General features: G+C 46.3%; 1 protein-coding gene across 1 annotated transcript in view; it reads left to right on the top strand.

Annotated features, from left to right (window-relative positions):
• LOC120932821 (poly(U)-specific endoribonuclease-B-like) overlaps positions 1–22,741 on the top strand; it is a 30,077-nt gene that overhangs the window by 2,933 nt on the left and 4,403 nt on the right. The window contains exons 2-6 of the mRNA XM_040345560.1: positions 14,823–14,922; positions 15,021–15,132; positions 18,179–18,300; positions 18,387–18,499; positions 21,832–21,985. Of these exons, the coding sequence (XP_040201494.1) occupies positions 14,823–14,922; positions 15,021–15,132; positions 18,179–18,300; positions 18,387–18,499; positions 21,832–21,985 (601 nt within the window). The remainder of the gene's footprint in view (positions 1–14,822; positions 14,923–15,020; positions 15,133–18,178; positions 18,301–18,386; positions 18,500–21,831; positions 21,986–22,741) is intronic.

Below are 22,741 nucleotides of genomic sequence, written 5' to 3'. Positions count from 1 at the left end.
ACAGCCCTCCACCACCAGTGTGCCTTTGACACTATTTGTGAACGGAGCGGCGGCTGCCTGCTGATGCTGAGACTTATTTGCTTGTTGCAGAAAGAAGAGGGTAAGAACACCAGTGGCCGGGCGCCCCAAAGCAGCAGTGCGCACTAGGCGGCTGCCTAGTTTGCCTAGTGGTAGCGCCGTCCCTGCTTGGCAGCATTGCGTCTCTTGCTGTTATCGGGTTGTATGTGTGTGGGAAAGTAAAATCTGTCTACACATACAGTATAGGTTTCTGTACTGGTTTCAGACATCTAAGTGCAAGCTCCGGGGACAAGCAGAGCGGAACTTTATACCCTGAACTGGTCCTTATGGCAGACAGGGCTTTTACGGTTAATATTGGGGATTGTGAATGGTGACGTTACAATAGGAGCGCGTTCTCGGTGCGGCCTTGGCGGATTGTTTAATAAAGGTGGAGATGACGGTATTTATTAGTGAAATAACAGTCTGGGAACAGCGCAGTGTTGGGCACTCGCCAGAAACCTTTCTTCCTCAGTAAGTGCCATGTGGGTACTCTGTAGTCAATACTGGTCTTTCCGGTTTTCCCATGACTGCTGGTGTCTGGGATGAAAATCAATTTTCATACATTTCATACTTTATATGATATATTTGATGCTGCAGACAATGCAGTGTCTACGATTTCCAAATGACCGATTTTTGACCGATTTTTTCATCTAGTGTGTGGGCACTATGAGACTCTGTGACGTCTTTTTTTCTGTTTGGAGTTTCTCTTCTCTAATGAGACACAGACCAGCCCCTGGTGATCGCAGGCTTTCATCTTGTAGCTGTCTGTAAATCGCAGAGTCCCCTCCTAATGGCTGCACAGTGTGGAGGGGGGTCACATGACCGGAGCTCTTCGCCGTCTTATGTGGTTTTTGAGGGTTTTTTACTTTTCTAGATCTCCTGACACCACCCTGCCACTTCCCGTCTTCTCTACAGATTTGTGCTGCGACATTGTTTGTAGTTTTTATTTCGTTTTCTCACTTAGTTACATTTACGGCTTCGTGTTCTCTGAAGATTTCTTTGTTTTCTAAGCTGTAAAGACAGGAAACGCACTTCGTATTGTCAGAACTCGGCCGTCGGATATATTTGTCATGTTAAAAGAGAAGCTGAGGTTTTTTTTCTTTTCGGAATGATACTTTCCTAGGTGGATGCAGCATCAGCCCCCGCTGGTTCTAAGACCCCTTTCACACTAAGCGCTTTTCAGGCGTTTTAGAGCTAAAAATAGCGTCTGAAAAGCGCCACTCATGTCTCCCCAGTGTGAAAGCCTGAGTGCTTTCACACTGGGGCGGTGCGCTTGCAGGATGGAAAAAAAGTCCTGCAAGCAGTATCTTTGGGCGGTGTGGGAGCAATATACACAGCATTCCCAAAACGCATTGAAATCAATGGGCAGCGCTGCTGAAGCGCCTGCAAAGCACCTTGGCAGCACCACAACACGGGCACTTTTAACCCTTTTGTTTGGCCGCTAGTTGGGGTTAAATGTGCCCACTAGTTGCCGAAAAACACCCCCGCCCCAGTGTGAAAAGTAGCTTAATGCCGCATACACACCATCACTTTATGTGATGAAAAAAAACGAAGTAAAAAATGACCTTTTTGAAACTTCAATTTTCAAAGACAAAATTGCCTACACACCATAGTTTTTCTCACAATGTTCTAGCAAAGCGAGGTTACGTTCCACCACGTTTTTCCATTGAAGCTCGCTTCATAACTAGCTTCTGGGCATGCGCGGGTGTAAAAACGTCTTTTTAAACGACGTTTTTTGCTACACACTGTCAATTTCTGTGAAGTAAAAAACGACGTTTTGAAAAACGCCCCATAAAATTGAAGCATGCTTCAATTTTTTTTGGTCGTTTTTTACAAGACATAAAACGACGTTTTCCCCCACACACGGTCAATTAAAGTGACGTTTTTAAAAATGTAGTTTTTTTTCATCACATAAAGTGATGGTGTGTACGGGGCATTAGGCTGAGAACAGAGCAATCAAACACTGCCGATCTCTCAGTGCGCAAGCTCCTGCTTTAGGCTCTCAGCTGCTTGCTGAGAGGCTGAGCTGGGTGCCAGTCCCGGGATCTGGGTGGATCCCGATCATATGGTTGAAATCGAAGATTTGAACAAGGAAGATGCCGCTCCAGGTGAGCCATCACTACAGTCCGGATGCGCTGGGTTCAAGCCACAGATGATCAATAGGAAGAAAAGAAAGGCTGCACACCACGGGAACGTTCCAACGATTTTATTTTAAAAGAATAGCAAATAACAGCCAACAAAGACAGAGGGGCAGATTCACACGTACATTTGCATGGGCGCAGCGTATGTGAGATACGCTACGCCGCTGTAACTTACTTTTCAAAGCTTTGAATCCAGAAAGATTTTGCGCCGTAAGTTACGGCGGCGTAGTGTATCTCTTGCGGCGTAACGGCGCGTAATTCAAATCGGCGAGTAGGGGGCGTGCTTCATTTAAATGAAGCGCGTCCCCGCGCCGAACGAACTGTGCATGCGCCGTCCCTAAATTTCCCACCGTGCATTGTGCTAAATGACATTGCAAGGACGTCATTGTTTTGACGTGGACGTAAATTACGTCCAGCCCCATTCACGGACGACTTACGCAAACAAAATAAAATATTTTCAAATTTGACGCGGGAACGACGGCCATACTTAACATTGCGTACGCCACCAAATAGCAGCTTTAACTATACACCGAAAAAAGCCGAACGGAAACGACGTAAAAGAATGCGACGGCCGCTCGTACGTTTGTGGATCGTCAGAAATAGCTAATTTGCATACTCGACGCGGAATACGAAGGGAACGCCACCCAGCGGACGCCGAAGAATTGCATCTAAGATCCGAAGACGTACGCCTGTCAGATCTAACCCAGATGCCGTCGTATCTTGTTTTGAGGATTCAAAACAAAGATACGACGCGGAAATTTGAAAGTACGCCAGCGTATCGGTATATATGCCGGCCTACTTTCTTTGTGGATCTGCCCCAGAGTGTCCGAACCCAGGAGGTGACGTGTAGGTTTTACACTGACCTCAGTGCTTCTTCAAACCACTGAAGAAGCACTGAGGTCAGTGTGAAACGCACGTGTCACCTCCTAGGTTCGGACACTCTGTCTTTGTTGGCTGTTATTTGCTATTTCTGGAATGTTCCTATGGTGTGCAGCCGTTCATTTTTGGCCGAAATCTTTCCCAAGCCTGGACACGCTCTGTGACGTCAGCCGACAGTGGGCTTCAACCGGAACGAACTGCACTCCTGTGGTCCATAGAAGTATAGCCAAACAAGCTTTGGCTGTACTTCTCCTTTAAGTGCATGCATGCTCAGTAATGCCAGTGTAACACTTCCAAGTTTTTTTTTTTCCACTTCTCACTGAGACCCTAGTCCCCCCTGGAAATGCCTTCTGCTTTTCTTTCCAAAAGGATGGCACCATCTTTGTTCAGAGTCAGACATCATCCAGGGTCACCATCTACTCCCTGGAACGAAATGCCAGCTCAAAGATGACACAATCATGGAAATCCTGGTGCCCGTTAAGTTCTTGGTGTTCACAAGCATCTAACACAGATCAGCCCATGCTTCAGCCTCAAAATTAATATGTTGCAGTCTGATCACTAGGGGAGAGGGGACTGAGGAAAATCGATCTATCTATCCGTGGCAGCACATTCACAAAGACAATTAAAATGAATTCACCTGAACACTGGTAAACACACAGGGGGAGATTTACTAAAAGCGATGCACGCAGAATCTGGTGCAGCTGTGCATAGGGTTGCCACCTCATCCCTTTAAAACAGAACACATATTAATTACACAGGTTCTGTGGCTAATTAAGGTGGTTATTAGACTCATTTGGTGCCTTACCTGCATTAAATTAGCCTCAGAACCTGTGTAATTCATATGTGTTCTGTTTTAAAGGGATGAGGTGGCAACCCTAGCTGTGCATGTTATCCAATCAGCTTCTGGCTGGGTTCACACTTGTCCGACAAACGCTCCTAAATTGGGAGCTCATGTAGCAGGACGTGTGAAAATCAATGTTTCCCTATGAGAGCTGTCTTAACTGGTCCTACACAAGTCGGTCCGAATTTGAAAATGCTCCCTGTACTACTTTTGGTCCTACATTGATCCTACTTCAACCCATTGAATATCATTGAAGTCGGACCAAAGTAGTATCCTGTTCATGAAAGTAGGATGGATGTAGGACCAATGTAGGATAAATGTAGGACCAATGTAGCAGAGCAAAGTAGGATGAAAGTAGTGCAGTAGTGTGAACCCAGCCTCTAACTTCGGCTTGTTCAATTAAGATGTTCACATGGGCACAATTTGAAATGCCAAATCGCAGCCTGTTACCTGCAATGGCACCGTCCCAATCGGTGCAACGCCGACTTTGTGGCGCCGCACCGATTTCCAAAAGTAATTCCTGCACTACTTTTGGTGACTTCAGGGACGATTTTAATAGACATATGTGCATGAACCTATACAAATCGCCCCCGAACTCGCACTGAAATGCAGATTTAAAATTGTGCGCGTTCAGCTGAACTTACACGTTTTCAGACCCGCGTTCATTGCGGGTTGAAGGCTTAAACCTAGAAGCTGAATGGTTGCTAAGCACAGCTGCACCAGATTATGTGTGACCAGCAGGGCTCAAGTCCTGCGGGAACGCGTGGGAACAGAGTTCCTGCACTTTTTTCACAGCAGGAACTCAGTTCCCTTTGCAGGTCTAGAGCAGCCGAGCCGCCCGAGCCAATCATTCACTAAGCGGCGATGCCCAGCTCGAGTCACTGTCAGGGGCAGGCGAACCTTAGTAATCCTTTATGTTACTGGCCGCTTCCTGTATATGGATTCATCCGTCACTTCCTCGATGCCGCAATGCCTCCTGGGAGCTTTTGTCATGTTCCCAGGAGACATTGCGGTCTGCCGCTAGTTATCGCGGGATTTAGAAAGAACTTGCTTACAGTGGTACAGTGGATCGTATCATTTTTTTTTTGGTGGGGGAGTGGATCTTGAGTGGGAGTTCCCACTTTTTTTTTCCCCAGGACTTGACCCCTGGTGACCAGTCTTATACCGCTTTCACACTGAGGAGTTTTTCAGGTGTTTTAGCGCTAAAAATAGCGGCTAAATACCGCCTGAAAAACTCCTGCCCTGCAGTCTCGGTGTGAAAGCCTGAGTGCTTTCACATTGAGGCGATGCCTTGGCGGGATTGCTCCAAAAGTCCTGCTAGCAGCATCTTTGGAACGGTGAGAGGAGCGGTGTGTTTACCGCTCCTCCATCGCTCCTTCCCATTGAAAACAATGGGACACCGTGGCTATACCGCCGGCAATGCGCCTCTGCAGAGGTGCATTGCCGGCAGTATTAACCCTTTTTCGGCCGCTAGCAGGGGTTAAAAATGCACCGCTATCAGTCGAATACCGCAGCAATTCCGACGGTATAGCGCCGCTAAAAATAGCAGCGCTATACCGCCACCGCACCTCCCGCCCCAGTGTGAAAGGGGCCTTAGTAAATCTCCCCTACGGTGTAAATTATACCATTTAAAATCCTATTAATAAATACATATAATCTTGTGTATGTCATTGGCTGTGTAAATGAAATGTTAAATTTAGTAATGAATAAAACTTTGGGCGGGAGTTCTGCATTGATACGTTTTCCCTGGCAGCCACAGGACTTTGATCATTCTGATAAGTGAGGGGGACATGGATATCAGGATGGTCCTGGACCCGAATGAATACTTAGGCAGAACCCACTGGAAATATAAACCTGTCATTAAGGAGAGGATACTAATGTTCTTCCTGACCCTGTCTGGTCCCGTTGAGCTCCAGTTTCTTTTTTTAGAAGAATAGGATTAGCGATCCAGCAAGTTTTTACAAAAGATTCCATCAGACTTTCTACTTCCAGGTTGGGTCAGCAGTCTGCTGTGAGGTGATTTCACCTTATGTGCAGCAAAGGTCCTTTCAGGGATAGTTCTTTTTCTTACTGTGCAATTTTTTTTTCTGGATGTGTCCATATTTTGCTTTCTAAATCTCCTATTGTACTTTTTTTTTTTTTTCCTGAGGCCGCGTACACACGACCGAGGAAATCGACGGGCGAAACACATCGTTTTTCCCGTCGAGTTCCTTGTTCGGCTGTCAAAAAACTAGTTAAGCCAAATTTTCCCATTGCCCAATGAGGAAATAGAGAACATGCTCTCTTTTTGGCTCGACGAGTTCCTCGACGGGTTTCTCGGCTAAAAGTGTACACACGACCGGTTTTCTCGGCAGAATACGTCTCCCATCGAGTTTCTTGCTGAATTCTGCCGAGAAAACCGGTCGTGTGTACGCGGCCTAAGTGTTTCATGTTCTTTTTCCTTCTTTATTGCTTTGTTGTAATTTCTCTGTGTTCACCATAGACTAACCTATTCATCATCCTTTGATCTCTGTTTTATTCTATTTCTTTCATCTTTCTGCTCTTCTGTTCCTTTGCCCTTCCTTTTTTGCAGTCTTTCCAGTTTTGTTATTTTCTTTTATTAAATTTTTTGTAGGCTCCATTTACACTTGGGGAAAAAAAAAAACAGTCACTGCCCCTACCTATAACTGGTCTTCACAGCAAGGAGCACTGGAAGGGGCGAAACAGGGGTTTAGTTGCACGCATTTGCAAATTTACACTTGTGTGACTTGCAGTGCAACTTTGGACACCTAAAGTCGCATAAAAGGTTAAAGTCCATCTATTCAATGAAAGATGTTCAAATCTATGCAACCTAAAGTAGATTCCTGCACTGCTGTGATGCAACTTTTATGCAACTTGCGTGCCATAGACTGCAATGTAAACTCATGAAAGTTGCATCTTAAAGCGGAGTTCCACCCAAAAGTAGAACTTCTGCTTAAACCACTCCTCGCCCCCTTACATGCCACATTTGGCATGTCATTTTTTTTGGGAGGGGGAGTGTGGGCTTCAGTAGGAGTGGGACTTCCTGTCCCACTTCCTCCTTCCGCCCAGGGACCATTTAGGCGACTCGTCATATCGCCATTTGGCGGCCCCTCCCTGTAGGCGATCGCCTGTCCACTCGGGAAGCGCAGCGCCACTCGCACATGCGCAGTGAGTGCCCAAACGTGAAGCCGAAAGCTGTCACAGCCGGGTGCCCACAATTAGAATGGAGGCGCTGGCGAAGAGGGGGGGGGGGAGTGAAGCTCCAGGCGGCTGCGTCGCTGGACAGTGGAACAGGTAAGTGTCTGTTTATTTAAAGCCAGCAGCTACACTTTTTGTCTTTTTGACTTTTCATAAACATAAAATAAGGCTGGAACTTCCCTTTAATGTTATTATTGTGACAGTTGTGCAGCATTCAAAGGCAAAGTGAACAGCCAAAGTTTCATCCAAGTCGCACACCCATCCAGAGACTGAGTATCATGAAAGTCACAATGTAAAGTCGCAATGGAATCTGCAGAACTTTGGTGTGTTTTTTTTTTCTTTTTATATGCTATCCCTTTTCTTGTCAAAAGATTTTATTAAAGGAGTTGTAAAGGAAAATGTTTTTTCACCTTAATGCAATTTCTGCATTAAGGTGAAAATACATCTGATGCTGACGCCCCCCCCCCCCTCCGAGCCACCGTTATACTTACCAGACCCCTTGAAAGTCCCGCGTCCGTTCCCGATATCCTCTTCGCCGCTCAGCCTGGCCGCTGATTGGCTAGAGCGGATGGATTGAGAGCAGCGCAGCCATTGGCTGGCGCTGCTGTCAATCACATCCAGTGACGCGGTGCACCGAGGGGCGGGGCCGAGTGATACAGTGAGTGGCTATGGCTGCTCGCTGTATCACGGGAGCGCGCCCACAATTACTGACCACCATGCGAGCTCTCGCATTACTGTCGTGACTAATTTCGGGGAGGACCAGAGACAGCCGCCGAGGGACCCCAGAAGACATGGATCGGGGACACTCTGCAAAACGAACTGCACAGTGGAGGTAAGTATAACATGTTTGTTATTTTAAGAAAAACATCATCGGTGTCCGCTATGCTCCGATTCTGCAGACGGAGGAAAACCCTATTTTTCCTCTCGTCTGCAGATCAGATGAACACGGACAGACGGTTCGTGTTTATCTGATTCCCTCCATAGAGGAGAGTGGAGATCTGACAGTGTGCGGGGACCGCCCTGTCATCTGCCGACTCAGCAGGGATCAACAGAGCGATCCCCGCTGAGCAAGCGGATGAGAAAGGTACAGATCCTCATGGGATCCGTACGTGTGAAAGGGCCCTAAGTTGGAATATAAACCAAATAATAATTTATGATAGATAGCAGGAATATTAATAGAAGAGATTTTAGAACTGATACAATCTGTCAGTAAAGTTTCAAGTATTCCTACCATAATAATTACGGAACATTGAGCTTCAAGAAGCATGGGGTGGACGGGAGATAAAGGAAAAGAAGTAGAAAGAGTAGTGTCACCACCGTTTACGATACTCCCATTCCATCAACCACGACAGCTTATCTGACACTCCACAATCTAGCAGACACGATCCATCCCATTTCCCAGAATGAACGAGACACGCACAGCTCTGTTCTCTGGTTTCAAAATGTATGAATGAACTTTAATGGTTTCTTAGCTTTCTTATACAGTACAAGCATGTTACAGTGACAATGAAACTCTCCACCCCCAGCATCACACAATGGGGGGCTTCAATACACCTTCTCTTAGACAATGACATTCAGTTGAGCTAATTATTAGTCATTATCCAGACAACCTGTCTCCGACAAGTTCCCCTCACCTGTTACACAAACACATTCCTTTACCAAACATAATTGACATGCTAATTCCCTACCCCTGAAAGAAGACATCTGACCTTCCATACTTAATTAGTACAATGGACACAGAATGTAATCACAGCAAGATACTTTAACATCTTATAATAGCAGACTTAGTTAGCATCTCAACAGCCTAGGTTAAGCATTGAAGTAGACACTCTTATTGACCGGTTGGGGGTCAGCATGAAATCAAACTGTGATATTCCAAGATATCCTGCAAAACATGAATTATCATTTATCAGTCACCCTATGCCCGAAAAGGGGCACAGGGTGACCCTAGACCCAAGAGTCATCAGTGACGCTGGCAGAGGAGTACCCCCCCATCCTTCAAAAGTCTTTGGGTGTCACGGGTCATTCCGTTACAAGTAGTAAGAAAAAAAAGGGGGAGAGAAGAGGAGAAGAAGGTCACTAGAACTAGAGTCCCCATTGTAAGATTTCCCCTCTATTACTTTTCTGGAGACAGCCCAAAATGTGCGATTTTCCGTTTACTTTCAATGATAATGGTAAACCGAACAAATGGAAAGGGTGAATCTCCCTGACGGGTGTTCTAATCCCTCTCCACTCTATCCAAAACTAAAAAAAAAAAGTTTTGCATTTATTTATACTTTAAAGAGGTAGTAAAGGTAAATGTTTTTTCACCTTATAGCATTCTATGCATTAAGGTGAAAAAACATCCGACAATACCAGCCCCCCCGTTATACTTACCTGACCCCTCGAAAAGTCCCGCGCTCGCTCCCGACATCCTCTTTGGCGTTGAGCCTGGCCATTGATTGGCTACAGTGGATGGATTAAAGCAGCGCAGCCATTGGCTGGCACTGCTGTCAATCACATCCGATGACGCGGCGCACCGGGGGGCGGGGCCACGTGATACAGTCGGCGGCTATGGCTCGCTCGCATGAAGGTGTTGAGTCCTTGCGGGGGGAGCCAAGACAGCCGTTGAGGGACCCCAGAAGACGTGGATCGGGGACACTGCGCAAAACGAGCTGCACAGTGGAGGTTAGTATAACATGTTTGTTATTTTAAAAAAAAAATTGCTTTACTGATCCTTTAACTGTTTGACTGGAGACACTCTTTGCATGACAAGCCTTGACGTTATGGGGTTTATCGGGTTCCTGCATGCCTACAAAACAAAGGAATCTGATCAAGTCAATTGTGCCCCACGGGCTATCTGTGATGGCGTTTTTACACAAAGGAAACGTTTTTGAACTGAACTGTATATTAAAGCAGGAATCCAGCTTATACAGCAGCTTTACTGTACACATCTTGCTGACTAAGCACGATTTGCCTCTTGTAATATAGAAGCTGCACAAAGAACCTCTGTTTGAACATGTGGCCTCCTGCCACCCTGTCCTCCCTCTATGAGAATACAGAAGCTGGTGCTGAAACCTGGCCATTGTTAGATGACATCTAGAAGATTCAGATCCTTGCAGCCATAACAATTTAGAGAGAAGGGGAGCCAAATGCACAATGGCAAGATGAAAGGTAAAGCCAGCTTTGATCCCAAGTCCATAGTATAGTGTTACCAAACAACCCACAACAGTAAAATCAGTCTGTATGTGCAGTAAAGTAAAGCATGCTTGTTATACTCACTGTGGAGCCTAAGGGGTTAATCCTGCACGCTGTGTACAAAGGCTGTTTGAGCCTGTCTTCTCTGATCCTCCCCTTCCTCCACAGTCCCTGACCCATCTGCTGATAGAACAAAGCACTGGGGGCACTCTGTACATGCTCAGTTTGATGTGTATTGCTAGAAAGTTTTTTTTGGGGGGGGGGGGTGGGGGGTGCATGTGATTTGGCACAGGGCCAATCAGCACTGTCCAAACAGATCATGAGTTATTGAGCCTCATAGGACAGCCCTGTCCCCCTTCACATATCACCCCACACAGTATTACCCCACTTCACATATCACCCCACACAGTATTACCCCACTTCACATATCACCCCACACAGTAATGCCCCCCTTCACATATCACCCCACACAGTATTGCCCCCCTTCACATATCACCCCACACAGTATTGCCCCCCTTCACATATCACCCCACACAGTATTGCCCCCCTTCACATATCACCCCACACAGTATTGCCCCCCTTCACATATCTCCCCACACAGTATTACCCCCTTCACATATCCCCCTTCACATATCCCCCCACACAGTATTACCCCCTTCACATATCCCCCCACACAGTATTACCCCCTTCACATATCCCCCCACACAGTATTGCCCCCCTTCACATATCACCCCACACAGTATTGCCCCCCTTCACATATCACCCCACACAGTATTGCCCCCCTTCACATATCTCCCCACACAGTATTACCCCCTTCACATATCCCCCTTCACATATCCCCCCACACAGTATTACCCCCTTCACATATCCCCCCACACAGTATTGCCCCATCACATATCCCCCCCACACAGTATTACCCCATCACATATCCCCCCACACAGTATTTCCACATCCCATATACCCCCACACAGTATTGCCCCATCACAAATCCCCCCACACAGTATTGCCCCCTTTAGATGACCCCCATCACAGATCCCCCCACACAGTATTGCCCCATCACATATCCCCCCACACAGTATTGCCCCATCACATATCCCCCCCACACAGTATTGCCCCATCACATATCCCCCCACACAGTATTGCCCCATCACATACCCCCCCCCCCACACAGTACTGCCCCCATCACATATCCCCCCACACACAGTACTGCCCACTTTACATGATGCCCCCTTTACATGACCCCCACCCCTCCACACACACAGCACTGCCCCCGCTCCCCATCCTTAACATTTTCATACATTTTCCTCCCTTCCCTCTCCACTCCTACCTTTCACAGAGTGGAGAGCGGGAGGAAGGACAGTCGTGGACTGAAGGCGCGGGAGCTGTATAATCAAGTATAATACAGTTTTACCCCACTTCACATATTACCCCAAATCGCAATGTCAAATTGGCGGCATTTACCGGCTATTGTCGCAATGGCACCGTCCTAATCGGTGCGCCGCCGCATCTGCGGCGCTGCACCGATTTCAAAAAGTAGTTTCTGTACTACTTTTTGCGATTTCGGGCCGCGATTTACATTGACTGTCTCTGAAATCGGGACTGACAAGCGGGAGTGAAGCCGTGCAAGTTCAGCTGAACTCGCACGGCTTCACTCCCGCAGCCCAGTGTGAACCTGGGCTTACTCCTGATTACTGCATTCTAAGTTCAGCACATTGTTAAAGCGGGAGTTCACCCATTTAAAAAAAAAAAAAAAATCTCCCCTTAGCTTCCTGCTCGTTCGGTCTAGGGGAATCGGCTATTTATATTAAAATATGTGCAGTACTTACCCGTTTTCGAGCTGCATCTTCTTCCGTCGCTTCCGGGTATGGGTCTTCGGGAGCGGGCGTTCCTTCTTGATTGACAGTCTTCCGAGAGGCTTCCGACGGTCGCATCCATCGCGTCACTCGTAGCCGAAAGAAGCCGAACGTCGGTGCGGCTCTATACTGCGCCTGCGCACCGACGTTCGGCTTCTTTCGGAAAATCGTGACGCGATGGATGCGACCGTCGGAAGCCTCTCGGAAACCTGTCAATCAAGAAGGAACGCCCATTCCCGAAGCCCATACCCGGAAGCGACGGAGAGGATGCGTCTCGTAAACGGGTAAGTACTGCACATATTTTAAAATAAATAGCCGATTCCCCTAGTAATAACGAGCAGGAATCTAAGGGGGAAAAGTGCCCTCTAAGGGTGAACCCCCGCTTTAAAGTGGTTGTAAAGGCACAAGCTTTTTAAAAACTTTGTAGCAGCCCCCCTATCCCCACCTAATACTTACCTGAGCCTCCTCTCGATCAAGCAATGTCCACAAGAGCCTTGGCTGTCTGGGGACTCACACTCCTGATTGGCTTTTGGCAGCAACGGGAGCCATTGGCTCACACTGCTGTCAATCACAGCCAGTGAGCCAATCAAAAGAGGGTGGAAGCAGAGTAGAGTCATAGCTACGTGTGTGAATGGACACACAAAACCGCAGCTCAGGAGCGTGCCTGCTTGGGTGCCCCCATAGCAAGCTGCTTGCTGTGGGGGCACCCAGAAAGAGGGAGGGGCCAGGAGTGCTGGCAAGGGACCCAAGAAGAGGAGGAACCAGCTGCTCTTTGCAAAATCACTACACAGCAGGTAAGTATAACATGTTTATTGTTTAGAAAACAAAACAAAAACTTGAATATCACTTTAAGGTTAGTTTGTAGTAAAGAATATGCAATAGAACAGTTTTATTTTAATAAAATGAGCATACTGAGGTTTGGACTGTCTGCTACATAGTCGCTTGTGGCACAGTCATTAAAACATATGGCCCTTTAAGCCCCTCCCACTGTTGATGCAATCTGACTTCACCCACAGTGTTGGCTTGGTGCCGCTATATTGCCACATACCATTTACATGCAAAAGAAATGTTCAGCCTCGGGTGCCAGATTTGCTAGTGGTGTAGACCGGTGAACAACACAAAGGCCCAGATTCTCAAAGGGCTTACGACGGTGCATCGCCATGTACGCCGTCGTAAGTCCTAATCTGGCCTGTCGTATCTATGCGACTGATTCTTATGCCGCATACACACCATCACTTTATGTGATGAAAAAAAACGGCATTTTCTGTGAAGTAAAAAACGACGTTTTTGAAACTTCAATTTTCAAAGACGAAGTTGCCTACACACCATCGTTTTTCTCACAATGTTCTAGCAAAGCGAGGTTACGTTCACCACGTTTTTCCATTGAAGCTCGCTTCATAACTAGCTTCTGGGCATGCGCGGGTGTAAAAACGTCGTTTTAAACAACGTTTTTTGCTACACACGGTCAATTTCTGTGAAGTAAAAAACGACGTTTTGAAAAACGACACATAAAATTGAAGCATGCTTCAAATTTTTTTTGTCGTTTTTCAGAAGACATAAAACAACGTTTTCCCCCACACACGGTCATTTAAAATGACGTTTTTAAAAACGTCGTTTTTTTTCATCACATAAAGTGATGGTGTGTACGCGGCATTAGAATCAGTTACGCATAGATATCCATTAGATCCGACAGGCGTAAGTCTCTTACGCCATCGGATCTTAAATGCAATTTTTTTTTTGCCCGCTAGGTGGCGCTTCCGTCGATTTCCCCGTCGAGTATGCAAATTAGCTAGGTACGTGAATTCATGAACGTACGCGCGGCCGACGCAGTAAAGTTACGACATTTATGTTAGGCTGTTTTCCAGCGTAAAGTTGCCCCTGGGTCTATGAGGTGCAGTCAATGTTAAGTATGGCCGTCGTTCCCGCGTCGAAAATTTATAAAATTATGTTGTTTGCGTAAGTCGTCCGTGAATGGTGCTGGACGTAATTTACGTCCACGTCAAAACCAATGACGTCCTTGCGACGTCATTTAGTGCAATTCATTTTAGGGACGGCGCATGCGCAGTTCGTTCGGCGCGGGGACGCGCTTCATTTAAATGAAACACGCCCCCTACCCGCCGAATTTGAATTCCGCCAGGTGATTTACGCTACGCCGCCGCAACTTTACAGGCAAGTGCTTTGTGAATAAAGCACTTGCCTGAAAAACTTGCGGCGGCGTAACGTAAATGAGATATGTTACGCCCGCACAGAGATACGCCGATCTCTGTGAATCTGCCCCAAAGTACTTATTCAACTTCCAAGAGCATAGTTGGCAAAAACGTGGTCAGGATAGGCAGAATTGTAAACAAAGGTCAGAGCCGGTAGCGATACACAACAGAATACAAAGGCTAGGGTCTGAACCAGAATGACAGAAGTAACCACAGACTCGGATACCATGACTGTTAGTGCACCGAGTAGGATTTCTCACTTACTACTCGGCGATGTCAGAAGCTCAGTTGTGCACCGAGTAGGATTTCTATTTACTACTCGGCGATGTCAGAAGCTCAGTTGTGCCCTCTGCTGCATTCTGTATTTAGAACGACAGAAGGAGTTGAGTTGGCATTTGAGGTCATAGTTGCATCCAACTGGTTTCCTTGTCATCGTTAAACTCCTACGACTTTCTCTTTTACTTCCTAGGGGTAGTTTAAATCATGAGCTTTCCAAATTTTTCAACGAACTCTGGGATGCCGATGTGAATCGCATGAATCCTGGTAAAGATTATCGCATCTCATTGCAGGTACGTTTGTTAATGGCAGAACGTAGAATAAAGGTAACACATACACACCATATTCGTTGTACAAATTATTGTTGATATCTATACTGTCACTTCTACAGGGGAAAGCTGGATATGTACCAGCGGGGAGCAAAAATGCCAGAGACAGCGCCCACTACCCGCTCTTCCAGCATGTGGATGAAGAAAAGCTGAAAAGCAGGAAAACATTTGCCAGTAAGTCTCCGTGTTCTTGTAGGCTTTCAGGCATATTCAAGTGGCATAAGTTAAATTGTGAATTGCTAGATGGTTACTATGTCATGAGTACTTGGACTGTCTGATTGGACATTGGTTTGGCCATAAGGCAGGTTCAGTTCAGTGCCTTTTCGTGTTCCACATGTTTCAATCAAACCAACATTTGGTTGGATATCCCCTTGTAATGAATATTTTGTTCTTTATATGACCTATTTTACATTCTTAAAGCGGAGGTCTACCTGAATTTTTTATTTTTTTTTAAAGCCACAATACTGCAGCTGCTGACTGTAAATTGACACTTACCTGTCCAGCGCGCCTGCGATGTCGGCAGCTGAGGCCGAGCAATCGCACGTCTCTTGGCTGCCCCCGCCGCCATCCTCGGTGAGGGAATCAGGATGTGAAGCATTGCGGCTTCACTGCCCGGTTCCCTACTGTGCATGCGCGAGCGGCGTGGCCCGTTCTCACTGGTCTCTCCTAGGAACAGTGGGCCAGATTCAAGAAGAGATACGACGGCGGATCTCCTGATCCGCCGTCGTATCTCTGAGATCCGACGGTCGGATCTATGCGACTGATTCATAAGAATCAGTTCCGCATAGATCTCCCTTAGATCCGACTGGTGTAAGTGCCTTACACCAGTCGGATCTTAGGCTGCAATCTACTGCCGGCCGCTAGGTGTCGTCGCAGTTTTTTACGCGTCGGATATGCAAATGAGGAGAACCGCCGATTCAAGACCGAACGCCCGCCCGTCGTTTTTTTTTACGTCGTTTGCGTTCGGCTTTTTCCGGCGGATAGTTACCCCTGCTATATGAGGGGTAGCTAATGTTAAGTATGGCCGTCGTTCCCGCGCCGAGAATCGGGAAGTCGATCGGGAATACGGATGGCCGGAATTTACGTAGCCGCCGAAAACAATGACGTCATTTGGAGCATGCGCACTGGGAAATTTTGCCGGCGGCGCATGCGCAGTTAAATCGGCGCGGGAACGCGCCTGATTTAAATTGTACACTCCCCCTAGCCGCGGAATTTGAATTCCGCCGGGGGAGTTACGATCCGATGGTGCAATTTTCGAGGTAAGTGCTTTGTGAATACTGCACTGGCCTCGATAAATTGCACCGGTGGATCGTAAATCACATAGATTACGCGGATCTAAAGATCCGCTAATCTATGTGAATCTAGCCCAGTGTGTTTCCCAGGAGACAGTGGGGGGGAGTGGCGTGACTCTCACGGGAGTCTATGCCCGGAAGTGGGTGCAAATACCTGTCTTAGACAGGTATCTGCACCCCCCTCCCCCTGAAAGGTGCCAAATATGACACTGGAGGGGGGAGGGTTTCCGAAAAGCGGAAGTTCCATTTTTGGGTCACAGAATGCAGACCTGTGATCATTAATACATCCTTAAAGTGATATTAATGGCTTTCTTTTTTTTTTAAGTAACAAACATGTTATACTTACATGCTCTGTGTAGTGGTTTTGCACAGAGCAGACCAGATCCTCCTCTTCTTGGGGCCCTCACCAACTCTCTTGGCCGCTCTCTCCCAGAACAAGCATCTTGCAATGGGGGCATCTGCTCCGAGTGTCCATTCACACACAGAGCCACGGCTCAGCCCCGCCCCCTCTCTTTTCTTATTGACAAGCCAATCAGGAGTGCGAGTCCCAGATAGCCAATGCATAGAATGCACAAAGGTAAAAAACCCTGAGCCTTTACAGCCACTTTAAATGTACGTATATTTTAAGTGAATGCAGTGTAAGGACCTTAATTTAACCTGGTATCAGCTGTGCTGCAATGCTCATATGCTAACAAGGGTCATGCTGATAAGAGGAGAGAGCAGAGTGAGTGAGTGAGAGAGAGAGAGATGAGCTCATCACTGTGCTGCTTCTCATTTCACTGTCCCGTCACAGGTTGGGGGAGGGAAAAGATCTGTAAGGTTGCTGAACTGCAGTAGAGAAAATAAAGTCTCCTTTCCTGCCAGAGTGGACTCTGCTGTGTGGCAGAGCTTAGGATTGGATGGGCAGAAATAGAAATACTTTGGTGGGTGACGCAACTCCTCTATATGTATTTCATCTGTGTATTTAGCAGTTTGCCCCGAGTTTAGTTTTAATCCACGTCTGGGTTACTTACAAATGTGTCCTAGTTAAAGCGGAGTTCCGGCCACAATTTCACTTTTTAAATATAAATACCCCTGTAATACACAAGCTTAATGTATTCTAGTAAAGTTAGTCTGTAAACTAAGGTCCGTTTTGTTAGGTTGTTACAGAATTTAGACACTTTATAAAATAGAAATTGACTGGGGCCATCTTAAGTGTGGGCATCATGAAGCCAGACTGTATGACTTCCTGGATTTCAGCCTTGCAGATCTCGCACATGCTCAGTGCTGCACAAGCAGTGTCAGATCAGGTTTCAGCACATGTACTGTCCAAGTTATGTTATACCTGAAGGGTTCCACATGTACTGGCACTTTAAGGCTGGCTCCACCCAGCAGTGATGACAAGGGTCAAGGGGCATAGTAGCCATCTTAGAGAGACCACATGTAGGAAGCAGAGATATGTAATATCCTGAGATGCATGTTGCAGTGTACAGCCTGTACTGAATAAACATCCATTGTACCAGACCAGAGTCTTGTGTCCCTCACAACACAGAGGATATAACAAGTTACATGATTCTTTGAGACTGGGGAGTGCACAGACTCCTGGAAAGTTACACCCACTACATTCCCAGGAGTCTGTGCGGTGTAGGTTAGGAAGCATTAAGCACCTAGGTGCAGGAAGTGGGAAGATTAACTATTCTGCCTAGCAACAACACTTTGAAGGCATCTAAAAAAAAAAAAAAAATTCTGACTAGGTAGAATTACTAATGGAGGTCTGTGATCTGCTTGTATCTGGCAACTTATCTGGCAACTGATTTTTTCCTTCATACGCTTTCTTTCCATTTGCCATGGTTTGAACACATTCACTTTAACTGGAACCCTGATTGTCTATCTGAGATCAACAAATGATGATTATGGTCTAAATCTTCCCTTTTTGCTTTCACACTCAGCATTCATCTCTCTTTTGGACAATTATGAGATGTCCACCGGAGTGGCTGAAGTGGTCACGGCAGAGGAAGTGGCAGAAATAAACCGTTTCTTGGATGCCATTTTGGAAACGAAGGTGATGAAGGTAAAAGAACAAGGCGCATTTTTCTTTGTTAGTCCAGCCTTCTTCCGTGGCAGAGGTGAATCCAACTTGTTTTCTTGGCCTTTCAGCTTTCTCATGAATATTTGGTTAAGAAGAATTTGGCAAAACCAAGCCAAAAAGAGTTCAGATCTCAGCTGTTCATGATCTGGTTTCAGCTGTACAGCCGGGAGCCAGGAAAAGGGTGAGACAAAATTTATTGCATGCCATACACAATACTGAACAATGTATATAACTCTGCAATATTCTCACTATTGACTATGTGGACTTCCTAAAATGTGGACTTCCTAAAACTCACAATTGGTATACTAAATAAAAAAATAATAATTAACAGCCTCAAAGGAGAAGTACAGCCAAAACTTGTTTGGCTGTACTTCTCCTGTGGATCACAGGACTGCAGTTCATTCTACACTCCTGTGACCCATTTTCAGCAGACAGCGGGCTGAAGCACACTGTCGGCTGACGTCACAGAGCCGGTCCAGGCTCGGGAAGGTTCGCGACCATATGATAGAAAAGGTCCTGGACCGCCGCACTCCTTGAAACGATGTCTTTATTTAACAAATGAAGTTAAAAAAACAACCAAAAACAATGCAGTCAAAAAGAAGAAGTGGACAAAAGGAAAAGGATGGCTGACATGTTTCAAAATCGTAAGATGCTTACGAGTAAGGCCCCGTACACACGACCGAGTTTCTCGGCAGAATTCAGCCAGAAACTCGATCGGAGCCGTATTCTGCAGAGAAACATGGTGGTGTGTACACTTTTGGCCGAGGAAGCCGACGAGGTTCTCGTCAGGCCAAATAGATATTTCCTTGTTAGTCAATGAGGAAACTTGGCTCGCCGAGATCCTCGGCGGCTTCACAAGGAACTCGACGAGCAAAACGATGTGTTTTGCCCGTCGAGTTCCTCGGACGTGTGTACGGGGCCTCAGCATCTTACGATGTGAAACATGTCAGCCATCCTTTTCCTTTTGCCCCATTCTTCTTTTTGACTGCATTGTTTTTGGTTGTTTTTTGTCTTTTGAACTCCATTTGTTAAATAAAGACATTGTTTCAAGGAGTGCCGCGGTCCAGGACCTTTTCTATCTAATGCACCTGTGCACAGCCAGCACCCTTTTGGTTCAGTGGGACGGAAGCAAAGCCAAGGGATCAGCAGTTTACAGAGCGGTATATTTTCTCACTTCGCAACCATATGGTCAGAATCTGCCTACACGCCTGGACCGGCAGGGATCCGTTGAGAGTCTAAGCTGGCCACTCTTACCCCCTCCACATCCCAGCGCTCCAGTGAGCGTGGGGGGGGGAGGAGCAGAGAGCCGGAGACAGACAGTTAACAGCTTTCTGCTCGTGGAGCTGTGAGAACTGAGCGATCAGTGTTATTTGATCGCTCAGTGTTAGAGCCAGCGGGAGACAGATGCAGCATCCCATCCAGCTAGGCAAGTATGATTAAAAAAAACAAAAGCAAATCCCATACTTCTCTTTTAATACAGAAGGATTGAGTTATGTGAAAATGCTACCAATACAGTTTACATATACATACAATATTGCAAATACATGCTCAGTACAGGTTTACTATAATGAACAAGGTATATAATTAAAGTTACACAGTGAGGGAGATTTAATAAAACGGGTGCACACAGAATCTGGTGCTACTGTGCCATAGTACCCAATTGGCTTCTAACTTCCACTTGTTCGATTAAACTTTGACAAAAACACTAGAAATTGATTGGTTATTATGCACAGCTGCACGAGATTCTGTGCGCACCAATTTTAGTAAATCTCCCCCAGTGTATTTTGAGTAAGCACACATGTTGATATGACACATGACTCTATATGACTCACATTTTCAGAACCCTCTTTACCACATTTTTTGTACTGTATTGAATATAGAGATATGTTGTTAAGCCACTAGAGGGAGCTCTTGTTGTGGTCACATTACCTCTATAGAGATTAGCTATAAACTGCACAGGGAGCCTATTGTATTCTGTGACTCATAAATTTGCATTGTTAGAAAGCACCCTAGAGAGCAACCATCATGGGTTATTTATAAACCTGGAGATTTAAAAGCAGTAACAAAAATTGAAAAGAACGTGTGTGTAAAAAAAAAAAAAGGTGAAGGTTATGGGGTAGATCCACATACCTCTGTGCCGGGCGCAGCGTATCTAAGATACACTACGCCGCCGTAACTTTGTGCATTTTTTCCGAATCCTGAAAGAATTTGCGCCGTAAGTTACGGCGGCGTAGTGTATCTTTGGCAGCGTAATGGCGCGCCATTCAAATCTCTGTGATGGGGGCGTGTTTTATGTTAATACGTCGTGACCCGACGTGAATAACGTTTTTTTTTTAACTGCGCATGCGCCGTCCGTGGGGGTATCCCAGTGCGCATGCTCGAAATTAACCTGAACAAGCCAATGCTCACGAGGGTGACGTCATTCTACGCAAATCCCTATTCGCGAACGACTTACGCAAACGACGTAAAAAATTCAAAATTGTACGCGGGAACGACGGCCATACTTAAAGCGGTGGTTCCCCCTTAAAAACAACATTTTTTTATTCCACTGCCCCCCCACATTCCATCACGATTAATGCTCTTATTATTTTTTTCCTGCTGTACATACCTTAGTACAGCATATTCACCCGTGCATCCGGGTTGCGAGTCCCGCGGGAGTGGGCGTTCCTCACATGCTGTTGATTGACGTTTTGCCCAAAAACGAGCTCCCCCCTGTCGCGTAAGCCGCGTCACGGTTGGCGAAAGGAGCCGAACGGCGAGTCGGCGCTATACTGCGCATGCGCATCGGCGTTCGGCTCCTTTCGCCAATCGTGACGCGGCTTACGCGACGAGGGGAGAGCTAGTTTTTGGGCAAAACGTCAATCAACAGCATGTGAGGAACGCCCACTCCCGCGGGACTCGCAACCCGGATGCACGGGTGAATATGCTGTACTAAGGTATGTACAGCAGGAAAAAAATAATAAGAGCATTAATTGTGATGGAATGTGGGGGGGCAGTGGAATAAAAAAATGTTGTTTTTAAGGGGGAACCACCGCTTTAACATTGAGTACGCCTCATAACAGCAGCTTTAACAATACCCCGGAAAAAGCCGAACGCAAACGACGCAAACAAAATGCGCCGGCCGGTCGTACGTTCGTGGATCGCCATAAATAGCTAATTTGCATACTCGACACGGAATTAGACAGAAACGCCACCTAGCGGCCGCCGAAAAATTGCAGCTTAGATCCGACGGCGTACTAAGACGTACGCCTGTCGGATCTAGCCGAGATGCCGTCGTATCTTCTTTTGAGGATACAAAACAAAGATACGACGCGCAAAATTTGAAATTACGCCGGCGTATCAAGAGATACGCCGGCGTAATACCTTTGTAGATCTGCCCCTATGTCTTTTACAGTTTTTTTATTAACTTTAAAAACGTATGTATGTAGGCATTATGTTATGAGAATATAGCCTATAAATTCACTTTTTACCAGGAGTTTCAAATAAATATAGCTTTTTTTACATTTACTGCAGAAACGACTCTTGCGGATTTGAACACGTGTTTGTGGGCGAGTCGAAGCGAGGTCAGGAAATCATGGGCCTTCACAACTGGGTTCAGTTCTATCTGCAGGAGAAGAGAAACAACATAGACTACAAGGGCTTTGTGGCCCGACAGCACAAAAACCGGGTAAGAATAAGAAAAAGGGGGACCAGATTTTTTATGGTATGTGTGCCAAAAGTTGAACCAGTATGAACATTTTTTTATGGGATTAGGGGGCAATGTTTGTTGGATTAACTTGTACATCCAAGCAAAACAAAAAGAATTGTACATCTCTGCAATAGACACAGATTTCCTCATGGTTTAGCCCTTTTACCTGGTGATCTGCCAGAAATCCAGTGAGCTTCTTACTTCCTGTAGTCAGCTGACAACACTTCTGCTGTGAAATCCCAAGCAATGTTCTCCACCTTTCTGCTACCTTTTATGTACAACCCCACATGCATACATTGATTCCTTTCCCAGTAAAGCAATACTGCTGCTTTAACTCCTAAGAGCATTCCCACACACTGGGCCGGATTCAGAAAGAACATACGACGGCGTATCTCCTGATACGCCGTCGTATCTCTGAGTTCCGTTGGTCATATCTATGCGACTGATTCATAGAATCAGTTACGCATAGATATGCCTAAGATCCGACAGGTGTAAGTGACTTACACCGTCGGATCTTAGGCTGCAATTCCAGGCCGGCCGCTAGGTGGCGCTTCCATATCTTTTACGCGTCGAATATGCAAATGAGCATTTACGCCGATTCAGAAATGAACGACCGCCCGGCGCTTTTTTTTTACGCCGTTTGCGTTCGGCTTTTTCCGGCGGAAAGTTACCCCTGCTATAGCAGGGGTAAGTGCGGTGTATCCTATGTTAAGTATGGCCGTCGTTCCCGAGTTT

Source organism: Rana temporaria, chromosome 3, assembly GCF_905171775.1.
Source record: "Rana temporaria chromosome 3, aRanTem1.1, whole genome shotgun sequence".
NCBI classification, from domain to species: domain Eukaryota; kingdom Metazoa; phylum Chordata; class Amphibia; order Anura; family Ranidae; genus Rana; species Rana temporaria.
Note: the sequence above shows the minus strand (reverse complement) of the source record. Positions and strands in the feature narration are given on the sequence as shown.